Raw genomic sequence first — 17814 nt, forward strand, 5'->3', positions numbered from 1 at the left:
CAGTGTCAGTGCTTTGCAAAAAGTCAGTAGGTTTTCTGACACTAGAAGGTCTTCAGGACAGAAGATTTGACACTTTTTCTGGTTTGTCTTGACAAGCAGACTTGACAAGCAGCTGTGTGTGTGTTTTTTTTTTTTTTGGTCTTATTAACTTCAAGAGAGAAAAAAGGAGAGAGGATGATTAGGGAACAATTGTTTATAGCTGCTTTAACATAAGCTATTATAACAGGAACTAACTCGTCTCAAACTGTAACCATGAACTGATAAAGTATGACATGTTATTCTTTGTTAAATACAAAAATGTAATTGTTGGCCAATTTTTGTGGTAGAAGTGGAATAAAAGACTTTGGAATGTGCTGTTAAAGGAAATAAATATAAGAATCTGTGGGGTGGTCTTGGCATCACACCAACTTATTGTCAAATTGTTCCTATAACAGCATGTGCCATTATTCCTTACTTATGCTGGACATCAGGTGGGGTCATACTGCACCTACATTTTAATGACTAAGCATCAGTTTGGCCTTATGTGTGTTCATCCCTAAGTGTGATTAGTAGTCCCTTAATGTAATCCCTGGTGTGCTACTGGTGATGGCTTTAACTCCTTCCTGGGAGACGGTTTATAGTCATAAAACAAAGTTTCAGAAATGACTGGTTCTGTGACAATGGTCCTCAGACCATCTGTCTATGATGGGTATATCACTGAATCACCAATTCCAAGAATGGTTCACTAAAATGAAAATTAAATAATTTTCATGCCAAGTTAAGAATTTTTGGCATCTGGGTAACATTACTGCTTCACAGCTCCAGGGTCCCTGGTTCCATCCTGAGACTAGGTTACTGTGTATAGAGTTTCTATACACAGATTCTCCAGCTATTTCACAATTCCCAAAATCATGCTGGTGGGTAGATCAGCGACTTTAACTAACTTGTCCCTGGTGTGAATAAGTACAAATATCTGTGTACATATAAATGTGTAAGATACCTTAGATGAACTGGCATCTCATTCAGAGTATATTCCCACCTCTCACCCAGTGTTCCCAGCATAGGCAGGTACACACCCTGGGGTACTTGGAGGAAACACAAATGGGCATAGGGAAAACATGCAAAACTCTGCATAGACAGTGATTAGAGCACATGATAGATTCCTGGACCCTGGATCTATAAGGCAGCAATGCTACCTACTGTGCTGGTGATAATCCTAAATTTATAGATCACTGCTCAATGACACATAAAAAGTTTATACATTTGTCAGTCATTGAATTCTATAAACTTTCCAGATCAGTAATCAATGCGAATAATATTGGATAGGGGTTGAACTTTTTACAATTTTCAGCATTGAATTTACACATAATTTATTTGTGATATCACACTCTGCAGTAGTGAAAATAGAACTTTTTCAACAGCATGAAGCTGGTTAAAAGGTCTTACCCAGTAACACACTATGCCAAAGTTGAAAGAAATTCCAGAAATGATGAGGAAGAAGGTGACTGATATATATCTGGGAAGGGTTGCAAAGCTATCTCAAAGACTCTGGGACTCCAAAGAACCACAGTGAGAACCTTTATCTCCAACTGGATAAACTAGGCACAGTATCAAACCTTCGAAAGTTCCTCCAAGAGCACAGAAACAACTCATCCAGCAAGTCACAAAAAAACCCAAGCACAACATCGAAGGAACTACAGGCCTCTCTTGCATCAATAAAGGTCACTGTTCATGACTTCACTATCAGAAAGACACTGGGCAAAAATGGCATCCATGGAAGAGTGGTGAGGTGAAAACCACTGCTAACCCAGAAAAACATTGAGGCTCATCTGAATTTCGCCAAAACACTTTGATGATCCTCAAACCTTTTGGGAGAATGTTCTGTGGATTGATGAGTTGAAAGAGGAACTGTTTGGAAGACAGGGGTCCTGTTACATCTGGCAAAAACCAAACACAGGATTCCAAAAAAGAGTATAATACCTATAGTCAAGCATGGTGGTGGAAATGTGATGGTGTGGGGATGCTTCAGGGCCTGGGCAACTTGCAGTAATTGAGGGAAACATGAATTCTGCTCTATTCCAGAAAATCCTAAAGGTGAATATCCGGTCTTCAGTCAGTAAGTTGAAACTCGAGCGTAACTGGATTATGCAGCAAGACAATGATCCAAAGCACAGGAGTAAGTACACCTCTTAATGGCTCAAAAAAAGCAAATTTAAAAAAGTTTTGGAGTGGCTTAGTCAAAGTCTTGACTTGAATCATTTGAGATGCTGTGAAAGGACCGTAAACAGGCAGTTCATGCTCGAAAACCTTCCAGTGTGACTGAACTAAAGCAGTTCAGTAAAGAGTGGGCCAAAATTCCACCACAGTGCTGTGAAAAACTGATCTCCAGTTATCGGAAGTGTTTGGTTGCAGTTGTTGCTGCTGAAGGTGGCACAACCTGATTTTAAGTTTAAGGGGGCAATTAGTTTTTCACATGGGTGATAGGTGTTGGATAAATTTTTTATTTTGCTTCAATAAAATAAATAAATAAATAAAAACTTTATTGTGTGTTTACTCATGTTGGCTTTGTTTTGTGTTTGTTTAAAGGTCTAAACTATTTAGTATGATATATATAAAACAGAAGAAATACTTTTTCACAGCACTGTATGTTAAGACACTGGGAAAGCAAAACTTTTCTTTTTCACTGACTGGTCATGAAGAATTTACTCATTTGTATGAGGCAGTAGATAAACAATGCAGGAAACAGAAAATAATCCTGTTTGGCTCAGTCATATACCTGGGATTTTATTTCTAGCTCATATAATCTCTTACATAGACATCTTAAATGTTTGCTGTATCAGCCCTTAAATATAATAAGCTCTCAAAACTCAACCTTTAGAATTAAAAAGCGAATTCCTCTACTCAGATTGCTCGGGTATGATGTACACAGATGTCTAGTTTTCACAGATACCACTTACTGAAATTGTTACACACTTAGTGAATCCAGTTGCCTTCATATACCACTACTAAACAAGCCACAAAAAATGCTTCTGAAGATCCATCTGTAGACAGTTTATATTTTCATTTTTACTGTACTGCTGTGTGTTTTGTTTAGGCCTGCATGGCCCATTCCTCTAACCCCCATATCAGTTATAGCCATAGCTATGTGACTTTAGTTCTGCTCACATCTGTAAATCTTATTAGTAGGTGAAAGTCATTAAATAACTAAAATAACTGGTCCTTCTTGCTTTTCTGTGGGTGCATTCATTTAACTTGGCACCTAATTTAAGAGCTGTAGATAAATTTTGTATAACCCACACTGGGGCACACAGTAGCAGGAAACTTGCTAATAGTATAAAATCTTTTTCTGTAGAATCTAAGGCAGTAATTAGTTAATTAGCTCACCTTTGTGGTGCAGTTGCTTGCATTGAGAACATTTTACAGTATATGAAAATGACTCTTCGAATGCATGAATTCCTGCATCCAAAAAGCGCTGTTCTTCAATACTTGAATGTTAACACTAAAGGAAAATTTAAAAAAGCAGCAAAACTAATGACTATCTAATTGTGTAATAAATCCATGTTTGGGAAGGAATTCTATATGAACGCAAACCTGCAAATATGGTCTCCCCCAAATGAGCCCAGAATTGGACTCCAATATGGATTCAAGTAGGAAAATGGCACACATTTTAAGAGACTGGGCACTTGTGCAAATATTCTCACTCTTGTTTCTGGAGTATGATGTGAGAATCCTACATTAATGTGGTAATGACCTCCATCAGTTGTCTCTGGCATATACTGCAAAATGGGATTTTAGGCTTTAGAACGGTAAATCCATTCAAAATGCTCAAATCTATCAATCCTAATTGACCAGTATTCAAGTTGACAACTGACATTGTACTGTTCTTTTGATCAGGATGCTGAGATGTGAGGACCTTAAACCTTCAGAGGAATAATTAGTGTAGATTGGCAATTTTAACATTATGCCTAGTTATTCCGTGTCATATTATTGACAGCTCATTTTGTGCATTTCCTTTGATTCTGTAAATTCCTTAAGCAGCAGTATTTAGGCCTCTTCCCTCAGAGACCTAGAGAAACAGAAAAAAAAAATCCCCAGCATTAATTGGGTTCTAATGAATTTACTGTACACTAGCTCTGTGCAACCAAAAGATGTAAGCATGTGCATGCATAAAGATAGAGTGTATAATAACTTTTTAGTTTTATATTTGGCTGTAATAAAAAGAAAGGTTTTAAATGCGAGTTTATCAGCACCAAACCTGCTTCTAGTAGTTTGACAGACAGCTACAAATGAGTTCTGTGTACATGTTGCAGGTTTTGAAGTTTGGCTGATGCCACTCCAGAATCTGTAGAAATGTATTGTGGGAATAGTTCAAATAAGCCATTGAGCAATTTCATGCTCTTCATGAAAGTTTTAGCCTGTCATCCAAATAAGAACAACAACAGTTCAGAAGTGACCAGACACTGTGTAAGACAATGCCACGTATTCTGGCCAAGGGTTCTGTGCGCCTTTTTGTAAAACTATTGTATATGCTCTAATACTGCTCTGTCAGTCATGAGCTCTCTCTCTGTCACTTTTTCTCTCTCTTCTCTTCCTCCTTGATTTCTAACTTAGAGAGATTCTCACCCTTCTATCTTTTTTACCAAGGCTTTTTGAACCTCTAACCCTCTGGGCCATTGATTTTGCACTCAGCAGTGTGTCACTCTCCAAAAAAAAGTGGTTGCTTTTGTTTATTTGGTCTTTATTTTTTCCATTCAGGTTCTGCCGTCACATGACAGCTCATCCATCATGGCAGTATCGTCTGTTTGGATGAAGAACGGCATGTCAGCGTTGCTGGTAATAAGGACATTAAACATCTCAGCTTGATGCTAGCTTTACTCTGAGACGGACCTTCCATTCTGAGGGTCAAAGTATGCACATTCTAGATGATAGGACAATATTATCACTCTCTCAGACTTAAGTTTTGTGATAGGAACCAGTGATGAAATAACAGTATAATAATAATAGTATAATAGTTGTTATCTGTGTCAGCAGTAACTCTACTCATGTCTGATATATATAAAACTGCATTTTTTTTTGTTAAATCTATTACAAGTATGTGCCAAGCCTGATCCACACCCATTGAATCAGTGAATTCTTGTCATTTAAATTAGCATATCGAGATCAAATCCTCTTGCATTCAGTGAATCAGTGTATGAGTCATGACCAAGAGTCATTCCTCTCACATACAGAGGATCAGATGAATCAGTGAGTTCAAGATTTCCAGTGGTAGTCTGTGCTAAGATGGGTGAGAAAATACACTTTTTCTGAACAGGGACATACACACATATTATTAAATAACTGTAAACTGTAAATTAAATCAAGCTGTATTTTCTGCCTTAGACTGCTAAATGATGAGGTTCCACATTTGGGCAAAAAATGCAACTGCACCAATTGCACTCAAATAACTCAAGTCCCTAAAAAGACACCGACATTTGAATGCATTTGCATGACTGAAAGTGCATGAAAAGCTTAAGGATAGGGTTAGGGATGGGATTAGCTTTTGTACCCTTTCTCACCTCTACATTTGAAATTGAACATAATCCAACATTGCATCTGTTTGATCAAATTCAAGGATTTCCCATGAGATCAGGTTGGACTGTTGTAGCCAACTGTGCTCATCAGAGATGAAAAAAAGTCTATGGTCATGCTATAGTTACAGTACACAGTAAAATCCCTAGTGTTGAATTAACACCAAGCGTGCTTATTTGAGTCCAATGGACTTATATAAACACTGTAGGGTGTAAATTCAACACTGTGGATGTTAAATCAACACTGGTGATTTTGCTGTGTATAGTGAGAAATAAATTCAGAAAAAAAAGAAATTATAAATCAGACACATAGTATTTTAATACATACAAACCTAAATTATCTAACATTAATTCAGTTCACTTACTCAGCTGAGATCAGGCTGAGGTCCCTGTGGGTCTTCCCTTCCAATTAATTTTAGGCAGATTGTAAGAAGTTTCCAAAACTAAAATGTTGGTTGGAACTGAAAATCTCTATTGTTTTATATTTCACAGTACAGTCAATGTCTTATGTCCAGACACAATGAGTTCTTGCACAAGTGGTTTTTTAATGTACTAATTTTGGAAACACAGCCTTTCCAATTTCATCTGGCATGGTTGCTGCATTTACTCCACCAATTTTCACCCGGCATAATGCCCTTGCTCTGGCCAATTCTTTGTACTGCAATTCTTTGACTGTATGTATTTTTGTTCATAAATTCATACAGTCCGCTCTGAAACTATTGGAATGGCAAGGTCAATTCAGTTGTTTTTGCTGTAGACTGAGGACATTTGATTTTGAGATCAAAGATGAATATGAGAAGAGTTTTTAGAATTTTAGCTTTTATTTCCTGGTACTTTATATGTAGATGTGTTAAACGACATAGAACATAGCACATTTTGTATCAGACTTGTAGCCAAGCAAAACTATGTGACTGACAGGTGTTTCTTGTTACCTAGGTGTGTGATTGTTTAAACAATAAATAGCTCTGAATATCTACTCCTTGTTTTAGCTTTCAGTTTCACCTGTAAGGACTGCATTTGTTGTTAAAAAAGATAAGCCAACATGAAAATCAGAAAGCTGTCTATGGGAGAAAAGCAAGCCAGTTTGAAGCTGAGAAAAGAGGGAAAATCATACAGAGGCATTGGATAAAGATTGGGCATTGCCAATAAAACAATTTGGAATGTCCTGAAATAGAAATAAACCACTTGTGTACTGAGCAACAGACACAAAATGGGTCGGCCAAGGAAAACAACAGCAGCTGATGACAGAATCATTGTGTGATACATTGCGTGAAAAACCCAAAACAGCAGTTAGTGACCACCAACAACCTCCACAGGGCAGGAGTGAAGGTGTACCAATCCACAGTGTGAAGAAGAGCAGAAATATAGAGGACTTACCACAAGATGCAAACCACTCATCAGCAATAAGAATCAGAAAGCCAGATTGGAATTCACAAAGAAATACAGACATGTGCCACAAAAGTTCTAGAACCAAGATTAACCTCTACCAAAGTGATGGAAAGGCCAAAGTGTGGAGAAAGAAAGGAGCTGTTCATGATCCAAAACATACAAGCTCATCTGTGAAACATGGTGGAGGTAGTGGATTGGGCTTGCATGGCTGCTTCTGGAACAGGTTCACTAATCTTTATTGATGATGGAACTCATGATGGTAGCAACAGAATGGATTCAGAAGTTTACAGTAACATCCTGTCTGACAATTTACAGAGAAATACAACCAAATGAATCAGGAAAAATTCAAGATACATACTATTCAACTAATTCAACTACACATAAGTAACATGCATAATCTGAATAGGGCATAAACGAAATTGGCTTAAGCCACTTCCGTACCCTGACTTCGAATACCTGTAACTTTCCGTAACTTGTCCACATGTAACTTTTGGACTTAAGTCACCAGTTCTTAATATGGCTTAATTATGGCCATATTCAAGTTATGTAAAAAAAAAAATTATAATAAAAAAATAAAAAAATAAAAACACTGTTCAGAATATTCTGATTCATAAGAAATGATCAAAAGAGAGCGTAAAATGATCTAAGAGGTTTGGTGATCTCTAATTAACTTCTCTAATTCCCAAATTAATGTGTGCTGTTTAAATGTATTTTAATGCCATATGATTAGATTTTAATGATAGATTTTACATCAAAATTTTAGTTGTAGAAATAACTGGCTGACAACTTGCATGTTTGGGGTTGGTTAATTATATGTATGAAAACTAATAAACAGGCTTGGGAGTAATGGAATACATGTAACCGCAGTTACGTAATCAGGATACAAAAACTGATATCAGTTACAGTTACAATTACGTCAAAAAAAAAACAAAGTAATCAGATTACATTTTGTAAAAAATGGTAATACTATGAGGATTACGATTTTCTTCATTTAATCTTTTGACATAACACAATATAGACAACTGCTTGATTATAGTTCTGGTTCTCTCTTGTCAGTCGTGACTCACATGAGCAACCTCCTGGTCCAGGATTAACACAAATTGTTCTCTGAAATGCTTTTGTTAGGGTGACCATACGTCTTTTTTTTCCGGACAGGTCCTCTTTTTCGGACCTTAAAAAAAGGATCTAAATTTGAGAAAATGTCTGGGATATGGTTTTAGCTTCATTATGATGTGCTTATGGTCTAATACTGCATTATGTGTGCGCATATTTGCATTGCTTTAATCCCTCTCTGTAATTCTCGCACACCTATTGGTTGATTATAAAAAGGCTTGCAGCAACTATTGGCCAAATTACTGCCTCTCAACCATTAGCCTCATTTCAGCGAACGCATGAAGGTGAAGCGCTGTTGTGTACGGCATCAAACAGTTGCTTGACAATAGCAACAAATGAAGCTGTCCTGAGTCAAAACAATGCCCATGGCCATATAAGGTAATTTTTCATTTCATGTTATCGCATTTCTTTGTATTACATGGTCATTCAAGTGTGTCCATGATAGCTGAAGGTACACTCGTGGCATCTGATATTTTATTTTATTCCATGGACATTCAAAAAAATGTAGGAAAAAATGTTAAATGTCGGTACAGTGAAACCAGTTTTATCGATATATATTTATGTGATGCTTTATGTGATGCTAATAGTGTGTGTTTTTCAGTGTATTAAAGTCTGCATTCATACTAACACTATTTTGAACGCTAAGACCCCCCCCCCCAATAAATAAATAAATAAATAAATAAATAACAAATACAAATAAAAGTGTCCTGTTATTGGTAAACCAGAATATGGTCACCCTAGCTTTTCTGATGTTACCCACAGCGATCTTTTCTTTCTTTCTTTCTTTCTTTTTTTTCTTAAAACAAATACAAACATTGAACATGTTTTAAGTGCTAAAATAAGCTCTAATAAAAGTATTTTAGATCATATTGCTTTTCTCTTGATTTTATTTACATATATGGCCTTGAAGTAATGCAAAAGTAATCCGATTACATTACTTTCATATTGTGATACTTGATTACGTTACTGATTAAATTTTTCATGAAGTCATTTGTAACATTGTCACGAAATAAATTTTTAAAGTAACCCTCCCAACCCTGCTAATAATACATCAGCTTCTGTTCATTCATGTTTAGTATTCACAACCGCATTGTGTTTTTATTTATTATGGATATGAATTGAATCAGTTGGATTTAATTAGTAGTTGGGTGAGGTGGCCTATTTATATTGAAGTTGGGTGAAATAAATAGTGCACATCCACAAAACTGGGTTATAAGAAATGGGACAGACCAGTGGTTTGACATTACCACAGTTCTGGATCAACGTGGATTTAAAATACCAATTTTGAATTTCACAACCCCTGTTCTGCTGCTTTATTCACTCTGGCACTGGAGCATTCATTTCTTACCAAGAAAATAGTAGCAGAATTGCACTTGGCTGTTTTGTCTTGGTACAGCTTTGATCTGAGGGGAGATCTTTTTGCCCTTATTCCCTACTCACAAGTGCTGAGGTGGAAAAAAAATCTATACCGTATGGAACGGCCCTGAACATGATACACTTATTCAATCAGACTCTGCCAAGCAAAAAAATGAGAATGAGATGAGAAAACCATGCCAACTCGCCAACTGTGATGTCCTTCTCATGCTACACAGTGTTGTTAACTCCATGGCTATCAGACTGCAGTGTTGAACTTGAGGGTAAGCGCCCCTGGCTCTACTTGGGTAATAATGATAAAATCTGATGGTGTAAGCAAAGACTTTATAAAAAATTGCCTCCCTAGAAGGCAGAAACTCCATTTAATATAAAAAGCATATTAAGGTAAGTTCTGCTAATTTGCTGACATTAACTGGCTATATTTTACTAAGCTAGCCTGTTTCCTTTGCTAATATTCGGTTAGACTTGCAAATTTTAGCCTAATGGCAAATATTGGTTATGTACATGATATTTTACTTCTTATTAATTCATTAGCAGACTTCGTGGTGTTAATCATACATATGATCAGCAAACTTACAGAGATTAAAGGATGTTTTGAGACAAAAGAGCATCGCTCCTTTAAAACAAAAATAATCTTCTAACAGATAAAAACATTTTGCTTTTAATAATTGAGTATTAATTTTTTTTAAAATTTTTTTTACTTTTACCTAAGTACACGTTTGGCTGAATACCTTCACTTCCTTAATTAGTAATTTTTTAAACACATTATCTATTCTTTCACTTAAGTATAATTTCTCAGTGCATTTACAGCCATACCACTCGAAAAATAGTGAAGTGAGTATAAAATGTTTTATGATATTGAGATGATATGCCTCATTCACTCAACACACAATACAGAAAGCATAAACCAGCTTTAAGATAGTTAGAGAAAGAGTTGCTAAATGCTCTGAGGTTAAAGGAGTGTTGTCTGTCCTGTCGCTGGATGGAGGCTGATCTTCGTGGCTCACTGGAGTGTAGTAATTGTCTGACAGTTTGAGGGCATGTGTTATCCTGTCCTGTCCACTGTCTCCGTTAGTCCTGCCACCAGGTTGCTCCCAACCACATGCTTACTCTATAGGAAGATCTCTGACATACCAGTGGACTGGCTTCTCCAAGAAGACTTAAATCTACTTTTACTCTTTTAAATTATGACCCAACGTGGGGCTACAACTCCTGACTGCTAAGCAGTATAGCAATATTTTATTCATAGGAGAACCCGGGTCCTGTTCTTTCTATGTTGATTATTAAGCTAGCTGTATTGCATTGTTGATGAATTGATATTATTACAAATTTTTCCATTCTTCGATGCTGTAGTCGGACAAGTCTGTAAGCTCAACTCTGATTAGGTGACACATTTTGAAATTTTATATATGTTTATTTACTAAAATATATAGGAAACACTAGATACTAAGTCAAGGCCACAAAATTGTAATGCAGACACTCAGTTGACTTTTTGTGCCTTTTCATGTACATTTTGATTCATTTATGAGCTTGTCTAAAGAAAATGGATTATTAAAATAGCAATTTAATGGACAAGCAGAACAAGCAGGTTAAGTAGGCGGTATTCATAAGTCTCTGAGAAATAATATCTGAGACTACTTTAATATATCTGCACTTTCCAGTGTGCGCATGTGTGTGTATGTATGTAAGTATGTATGTAAGAATGTATGTATGTATGTGTGTGTGTGTGTGTGTGTGTGTGTGTGTGTGTATACACACATATATATATATATATATATATACTTTATAGTGTGTATCTTTAGAGATAGCATAAATCCTTCCTATCTATAGCTGTCATTTAATTGCTGATGTCCATTTGCAATTATGGAGATGATTTATGAGACTTAAAAGAGGCTTTGTTGCAGTTTTAATCCACTGAAACTTTTAATAGCTGTTTGGACTTTTGCTGAGGGAAAAGAAAATGGGTTAGTAAGGCATATTTGGGACTTGAGACTTGTGTCCTATTTAGAAGGAACAACAAATGGCTGTTTCTTGATTGGGTTGGATCTACTGGGAACTCACTACCAGACTATATTCAACTAGATAGTGGTTCTCTCAGCTCCTTACCTATTTTTTTGGATGTTAAGTATTAAGTACTTCCATGAGCAGGGCAGAGATGACATCATTTAATGGATAAACTGAGAATTAGTGGTTGTACACTAGTTTCAGTTCTTTTTTGTTTGTTTTTTTTGTTTGTTTTTTTAGCCCTGTTTCACCTAATACAATAGCCTTCATTGAAGAACAAAACAATTTGTACAAGGATTTGTACAGGGTTTAAATATTTAGGATGTGTAATCAGCCAGAGTGATCGTTTTGGGTTTCAGCAAACCATGAAAAGCTATAAATGGTATAGCTTTCTAGCTAGTCATAATCATAAAAACCATTCATTGCTTTTCCTCCAAGGTTTCTCTGGAACATTTTCAGTCTTTAGAATTACATATTACTCTCGACTGTAAAATTTATGAATACTCACGCAAGGAGTGCCACTCATCCTGTCGGATGGTCTTGGTGATGTTGTAGGACAGATTCTTGGGTATCGTTGCTGAGGAGTAGTGGTATTTGATATAGGAGCATCGTGCAATGGAACCTAGAACCAAAAAGAGAGAGACAGTTTTAAGACCACATAATAGTCAACCACGTTGGACAGGTTATATTCAGTTTAAATAAGAGAGTCCCTATCAGGTATACTCCTACAATAAATATTACAACAATACAACAATAACATTCATCTGTAGAGCTATAGCGCTATAGGAAAAACTATTACTATGTTTCCTTTCCTAAAGCCAGTGGTTGTAAATTTAAAAAAAAAAAAATGATTACAGTGTAAGTGTAAGCCATTTATAGCATCTGTTTTGACAAGTGCTTCTTCTGCCATGGCTTTGGGTTTCATCATACCGGGCCGTGTTCAGAGTTTAGTGACGTGTTATGCGTATTGAGGAGTAATTTTGTACCAGAATTGTGTACATTGCGATTCAGAAGGACTACTCAGGACACTGCATGAGAATTGTGGGTTGGAGTTTGGTCACTTTACAGTCCACAAAACCTTTTTTCACAGGACATTAGATTAGCTGTTATCTTAATCAGTGACGTTGCTTATCTCGATTTTTATCTATGGGGCAGATTATTAATTAAATTAAAGTGTGCTATAAGCATGGAAGATGAGTGCTTGGTCACTTTATATTTCAAACTGTGAGCACATTTTCTTTGCAAGAGAGCACACCAAATTAACAAAACTATTTTTACACTATTTTATTCATACAGCAATACGGTGTATATATGGCAATATACTGTACTAGACTAATGATTAAGGGAATTTGGCCTATGTGTTACCTCATATTTATACCCCTGTGAAACAGGAAGCCACGGTTGACCAATTTCCTGTTCCTAGTCACCCAGGTGTACTAAAAAAATATAAAATATCAGTGGTGTCACGAGTTCCCCTTTAAGCAGCGCGCTGTGGAGCATGTGAGCGCGCATGCACGAGCAGGTGCGCGAGCACCTGCTTTTCCCTTGTGGACAATCGTGACATTTCTGTCATGTCTCCTCCCCGTTCTGTCATTGGTTGTAGTCTCACGTGTGTCTGAATCGTCCTCAGCCGTCAGCCATTACGAGGCTGATTATCTCCGCATATATATGGCGCGCCTCCCAGCACACAACGCGGAATGAGTTAGATAGTCGATTAGTTTAGAGTCCTTACGATAGATAACCACAGTTATAGACGTAGTTTCATGTTTCGTTTCATAGTCTTAGACTAAGACTAAGACTAAGACTAAGACTTAGTTCATAGTTCATGTCATGTGTAGTTTCGTTTGTTAAGTTCACGCTGGTTTCTCCGCTACCAGTCCCTCGCTGCTGTTTATGTTTCATGTTTGGTGTATCGACCCTGTATCCCGAGACCATGACGTTGATTCCTGCCTTGCCTCGTTTATGCCTGTTTGCCGATCACCTGAACCTTGCATGTTACTGGATTACGTTTTTGTAGCACGTTCTGGATTTACCTGCCTGTGTGTCTCTCAATAAAACTGTTATTCAACCTGCGATTGCATCCTACCTTATCTCCGTTGTGTCACGAAACGTGACAAATGGGAATATACTTCAAATATATTTTTCCCATATGAATCCATAGGGGTGCCAATAATTGTGGCATACATATATTTAACAAAGATACACATATATATATATATATATATATATATATATATATATATATATATATATATATATATATATATATATATATATATTAATTTCAAAGATAAACCTGTGTTGTTTATTAATTGTTTATTAATGAGAGCAGAGTATTTTTGTGATTTTTTCTAAAAACAAAAGATCAAAAGGTTAAACAATAAAGAAAATTTTTCACAGCCGTCTTTGCTCATATTTATCAAGGGTGCCAATATAAGAGGAGGGCACTGTAGATCTAAACAAAAACGTAACCTCTGAGACGAATGGGAAATGGGAAATTTGTATCTTTTCTCATTTGTAAGTCGCTTTCAATAAAAGCGTCTGCTAAGTGAATAAAAGAAATGTTTTGGTTCTAAACACTACAAAGTTTTCCTAAATGTTATAGTAGCTAAATGTCCCCACAAGGTCACAACTCTCTTCCTATCCTTGTTGGGAAATTTGTTTTCCACAAAGATACACACAAACACATGCGCACACACACATGCACACTAAAGAGTACACTAACAGACATAATGATAGTCTATGGAAACCTCACTAGTGCATGTGCCAGGAGTCATTTGCTTCTAAGATATCATTGCCTGTTAATTATAATACTCTGCCGATTGGACACAAGCACTTCCATCCACCCTGAATAGCAAATTTCAGTCCACTCATTTGGCCTGTGTTTCATGCCTGCCTTCCAGAAAACAGTGCTTAAGAGTATGTGGAACAGTGCCAAAATGATTAATTACTAATTAGTGTGTTGCTTTGAAAATGGATATCGCATAGCAACAAAAACCTCTACTGCCATTTTTCACATTTTGAAACCGATAAAATGTTTACACATTTTAAATGCTTACACATTTATATTTTGTGCAATTAGACATTTTTCGATTCAATGTGCAATTATGCTAATGACTCCATCATGACTGCTGCTGGAGATACACTAATGGGAGCTCTGCAACATCTCATGTTACATGTGGTGTGCAAGACAGCTCTCTTCTCTTTAAAATATCACCCCGTTCACCACTTGTCCTTGAGGAGCAAAGCTGATCCAGACAGAGTGTAAACCATTCCTATTCCTCACTATATGGATTTCCTGAAGTCTGAGCTGACCTGGAGAAAAGCCAGAGAAATCTCAGTTAGGACAGGAAAGATCATCAGGGATAGCAGTGTTAGGTCAGGACTGCTAACTGAGTTTGTTTTGGACACTTACAAGTGTTTATGTCCTTGTTCCTTCATTAGAGGCTTATTAAAGCCCAATTAGGGCAGATTAGATATATTAGATGAAAGTCTGTTGTTCTGGGAGAACCTAATGCATGTGCAAAAAAACAAAAAACAAAAAAAACAGACAAAAAAGACTTTATACCACAGTTTGAAAACCAGCCCAAAAGACCCATGTCACACACCTCTCCCCTCTTCATCTCCCTCCATTGGCTTCCTGTAGCCACCCACATCAAATTCAAGGCCTTGATGCTCATATACAAAATCTTGTCTGGAACAGCACCCTTCTACCTCAACACTCTCCCTGAGGTTTATGTTTCATCACGTAACCTGCGATCAGTTACCGACCCGATGTCTGGTGGTGCTGACTCAGCGAGGCATGAGGTCACTTTGCAGAACGTTCAAACTGACAGTCCCTTAGTGGTGGAATGAACTTTCAATCTCAATCTGACAGCATAATCCATCACTATCTTCAGAAAACGGCTAAAGACCCACCTCTTCCATGAACACTTAAGTAACCCCTAACTTGTCCACCCCCCCCGGAAAAAAGGCGGCACTTACACTGGCTCTTATAACTCTACTCTACTAGTGCACTTTGCTCTAGCACTCAATTAAAAATTTGTATGGTTGCTCTGGATAAATTTGTCCACTAAATGAATAAATGAAAATGTAATGCAAATTGATCATATTGAGATTTGTAAACAATATGACCACCAAATGTTAATCCAGTTTAAGGAGTTGAAGCCTAATTTACTCAAACAGCTATAACTAATGATTACTTGTATGGATTCATGCAAAACTTGAAAAAACATATACAGTACAGGGCAAATTGAGGTCACATGCAAAGTTTGGGGTGTGGTCAAACTTAAGGGTGGATCTAAGCTCAGATAACTGTTTTTCAGGTTTCAGGTCCCTCTCAAGTCCAATTGAGCTGAAATTTGGTACGCAGCATCTATGTGCTAATCTGTAAGTGTTTGGGGGTTTTTTGTCATGATGACCTGATTACTTAAAAAACATGGCTGCAGTCGGCCAATCAGATTTCAGCAGACATTTGACAGGGATAACACTGGGCTATGGTCATGAAATATGAATGGTAGTTTCTGGTCTGACCCCACTACTATCTGATGCAATCTCACTGAAATTGGCCACTGGGGGTACTATTCATGTTTGTGCACACAAACACAAGCATATCTCTTGGAAAATAAGGTGTACAGTGAACATTATTTTAAGATAATTTTGTTTGCTCAAACTATAAAAATTGCCTTTGGGACCATTTGGTTCCACCCACTCAAATTTTTGATAATTTGCATAGTATGCTAAACTTACTTTGTGTATTAATCCTAGGATTTTGGTCTATCTTCACAAATGTTGTGTTATACTAAGTTGTTCATTAATACATGTCTTTTAAAAATTGTAGTTGTTAAAAAATTGCTTTGGTATAAGAGTAAAACACTTTCTGTTATTGGAAAATGATCAACTTTAGGGTTGTAATAGAAACACCATGTGTCGTGTCATCACAGATATGTGATGAAGTGACAATGAAATAATTGATATCAATGGGAACATTTTTAAAATAAACATTGTTCTGGCAGCAATTTAGAATCTTTCCAATGTGGACACAGTTCTCTATTTTTTTTTTTTTTTTTTTTAAATATCATAATACATACAAAATCTTTGCACTTTATGTGGATAAGTCCATGAATGAGAAGTCACTACAGAAATCCATGTGGGTGTGCAGCTGAGACAGGACCAAAGAGCATCTCTAGTTTCCATCCAGCTTTTGTTCCAGCAGTGTGTTTGTGTTTAGAGTTTTTTTTTTTTTTTGACAAAATGGTGTCACATTTCTGTATAGCCATGACCAACAACATTGTTTTGTACTTGTTTTGGTTCCTGTTCACATCAGTCCACAGAAAAGATCTGGTAAATTCGCAGGAGCTCATACTACAATCCTTAATGGATGAGGCTTTTTTTTTTTTTTTTTAAATTATCTTTATTTTCATGGTTGGATGTGATCCATGCTTATTTCTAATCACAAAATATTTTCATGTACATTCTGCAGGATTTATAATTTTTCACAGTGATTTAGCATTTTTCACAGCTAATGGGATCGCTCAACCAAATAAACAAATAATCTGGAACTCTTCCTTAGTATTGGATTCTGAAATACACCTCGAAGACACAACTGGTGAATTAATTGTCCTTGAACTTTGGATGTATACCTTGCCTTGGATGCTCTGTATGGTGATTTTTAATTTGCTACTCCATTTTTAATAACAGCTCATATGTTATGTTCATCTGGCTCATTGTGGATGGAAACAGTTTAGAGGCACAAAATGGACAGGATCATGTTGCACAGTGCCTCAGCAAGTGCATAATAAATGAGTATACAGTTACAAAACCCATTGGCTGTTTTTTTTTTTTTTTTTTTTTTTTTGCTTGTGATTGATTACTACTCACAAAACTGATCAATATGTGATAGTCATATTACCAGCTCTAAGCTCCTCCCTTAAAGGGAAACATGGGTCTTTGTTTTAACACTAAATCTATATTAATGCTTTAATGTCACATAACATGTAGCTTCATATGATTTTTTTTATATATATACAAACATAACTGTTTTTATGTACATGTTCTCCATAATAGAATTATCTGAACCCTTTCATCGGTACAGCATCATTTAATTATATATATACAGTGGAGGAAACAAGTATTGAACGCGTCAACATTTTTTCCGGTAAATACATTTCCATTGAGGTTATTCATATGAAATTTTCACCAGACATCAGTATTAACTCAAGAAATCCGGAAATATAAAGAATTACCAACATTAAACTCCATAAATAAATTTATGTGTAACAAAGGGGAAAGACACAGGAAAAAAGTATTGACCATGCTGAGAAAAAGCAGTTCTCCAAGGTAAGGCAAGAAACCAGCTGAAATCCATAAGTAATTATACCCCCTATCT

The 17814-nt window shown here is 36.4% G+C and overlaps 1 protein-coding gene across 1 annotated transcript in view; it reads right to left on the minus strand.

Annotated features, from left to right (window-relative positions):
• The window catches only part of tmem178bb (transmembrane protein 178Bb), a 114196-nt gene that overhangs the window by 40284 nt on the left and 56098 nt on the right, over positions 1 to 17814 (minus strand). Inside the window, exon 3 of the mRNA XM_017494888.3 lies at positions 11935 to 12048. Coding sequence (XP_017350377.1) covers positions 11935 to 12048 — 114 coding nt within the window. The remainder of the gene's footprint in view (positions 1 to 11934; positions 12049 to 17814) is intronic.

The sequence above is a fragment of the Ictalurus punctatus genome, chromosome 19, assembly GCF_001660625.3.
Source record: "Ictalurus punctatus breed USDA103 chromosome 19, Coco_2.0, whole genome shotgun sequence".
In the NCBI taxonomy this organism is placed as follows: Eukaryota; Metazoa; Chordata; class Actinopteri; order Siluriformes; family Ictaluridae; genus Ictalurus; species Ictalurus punctatus.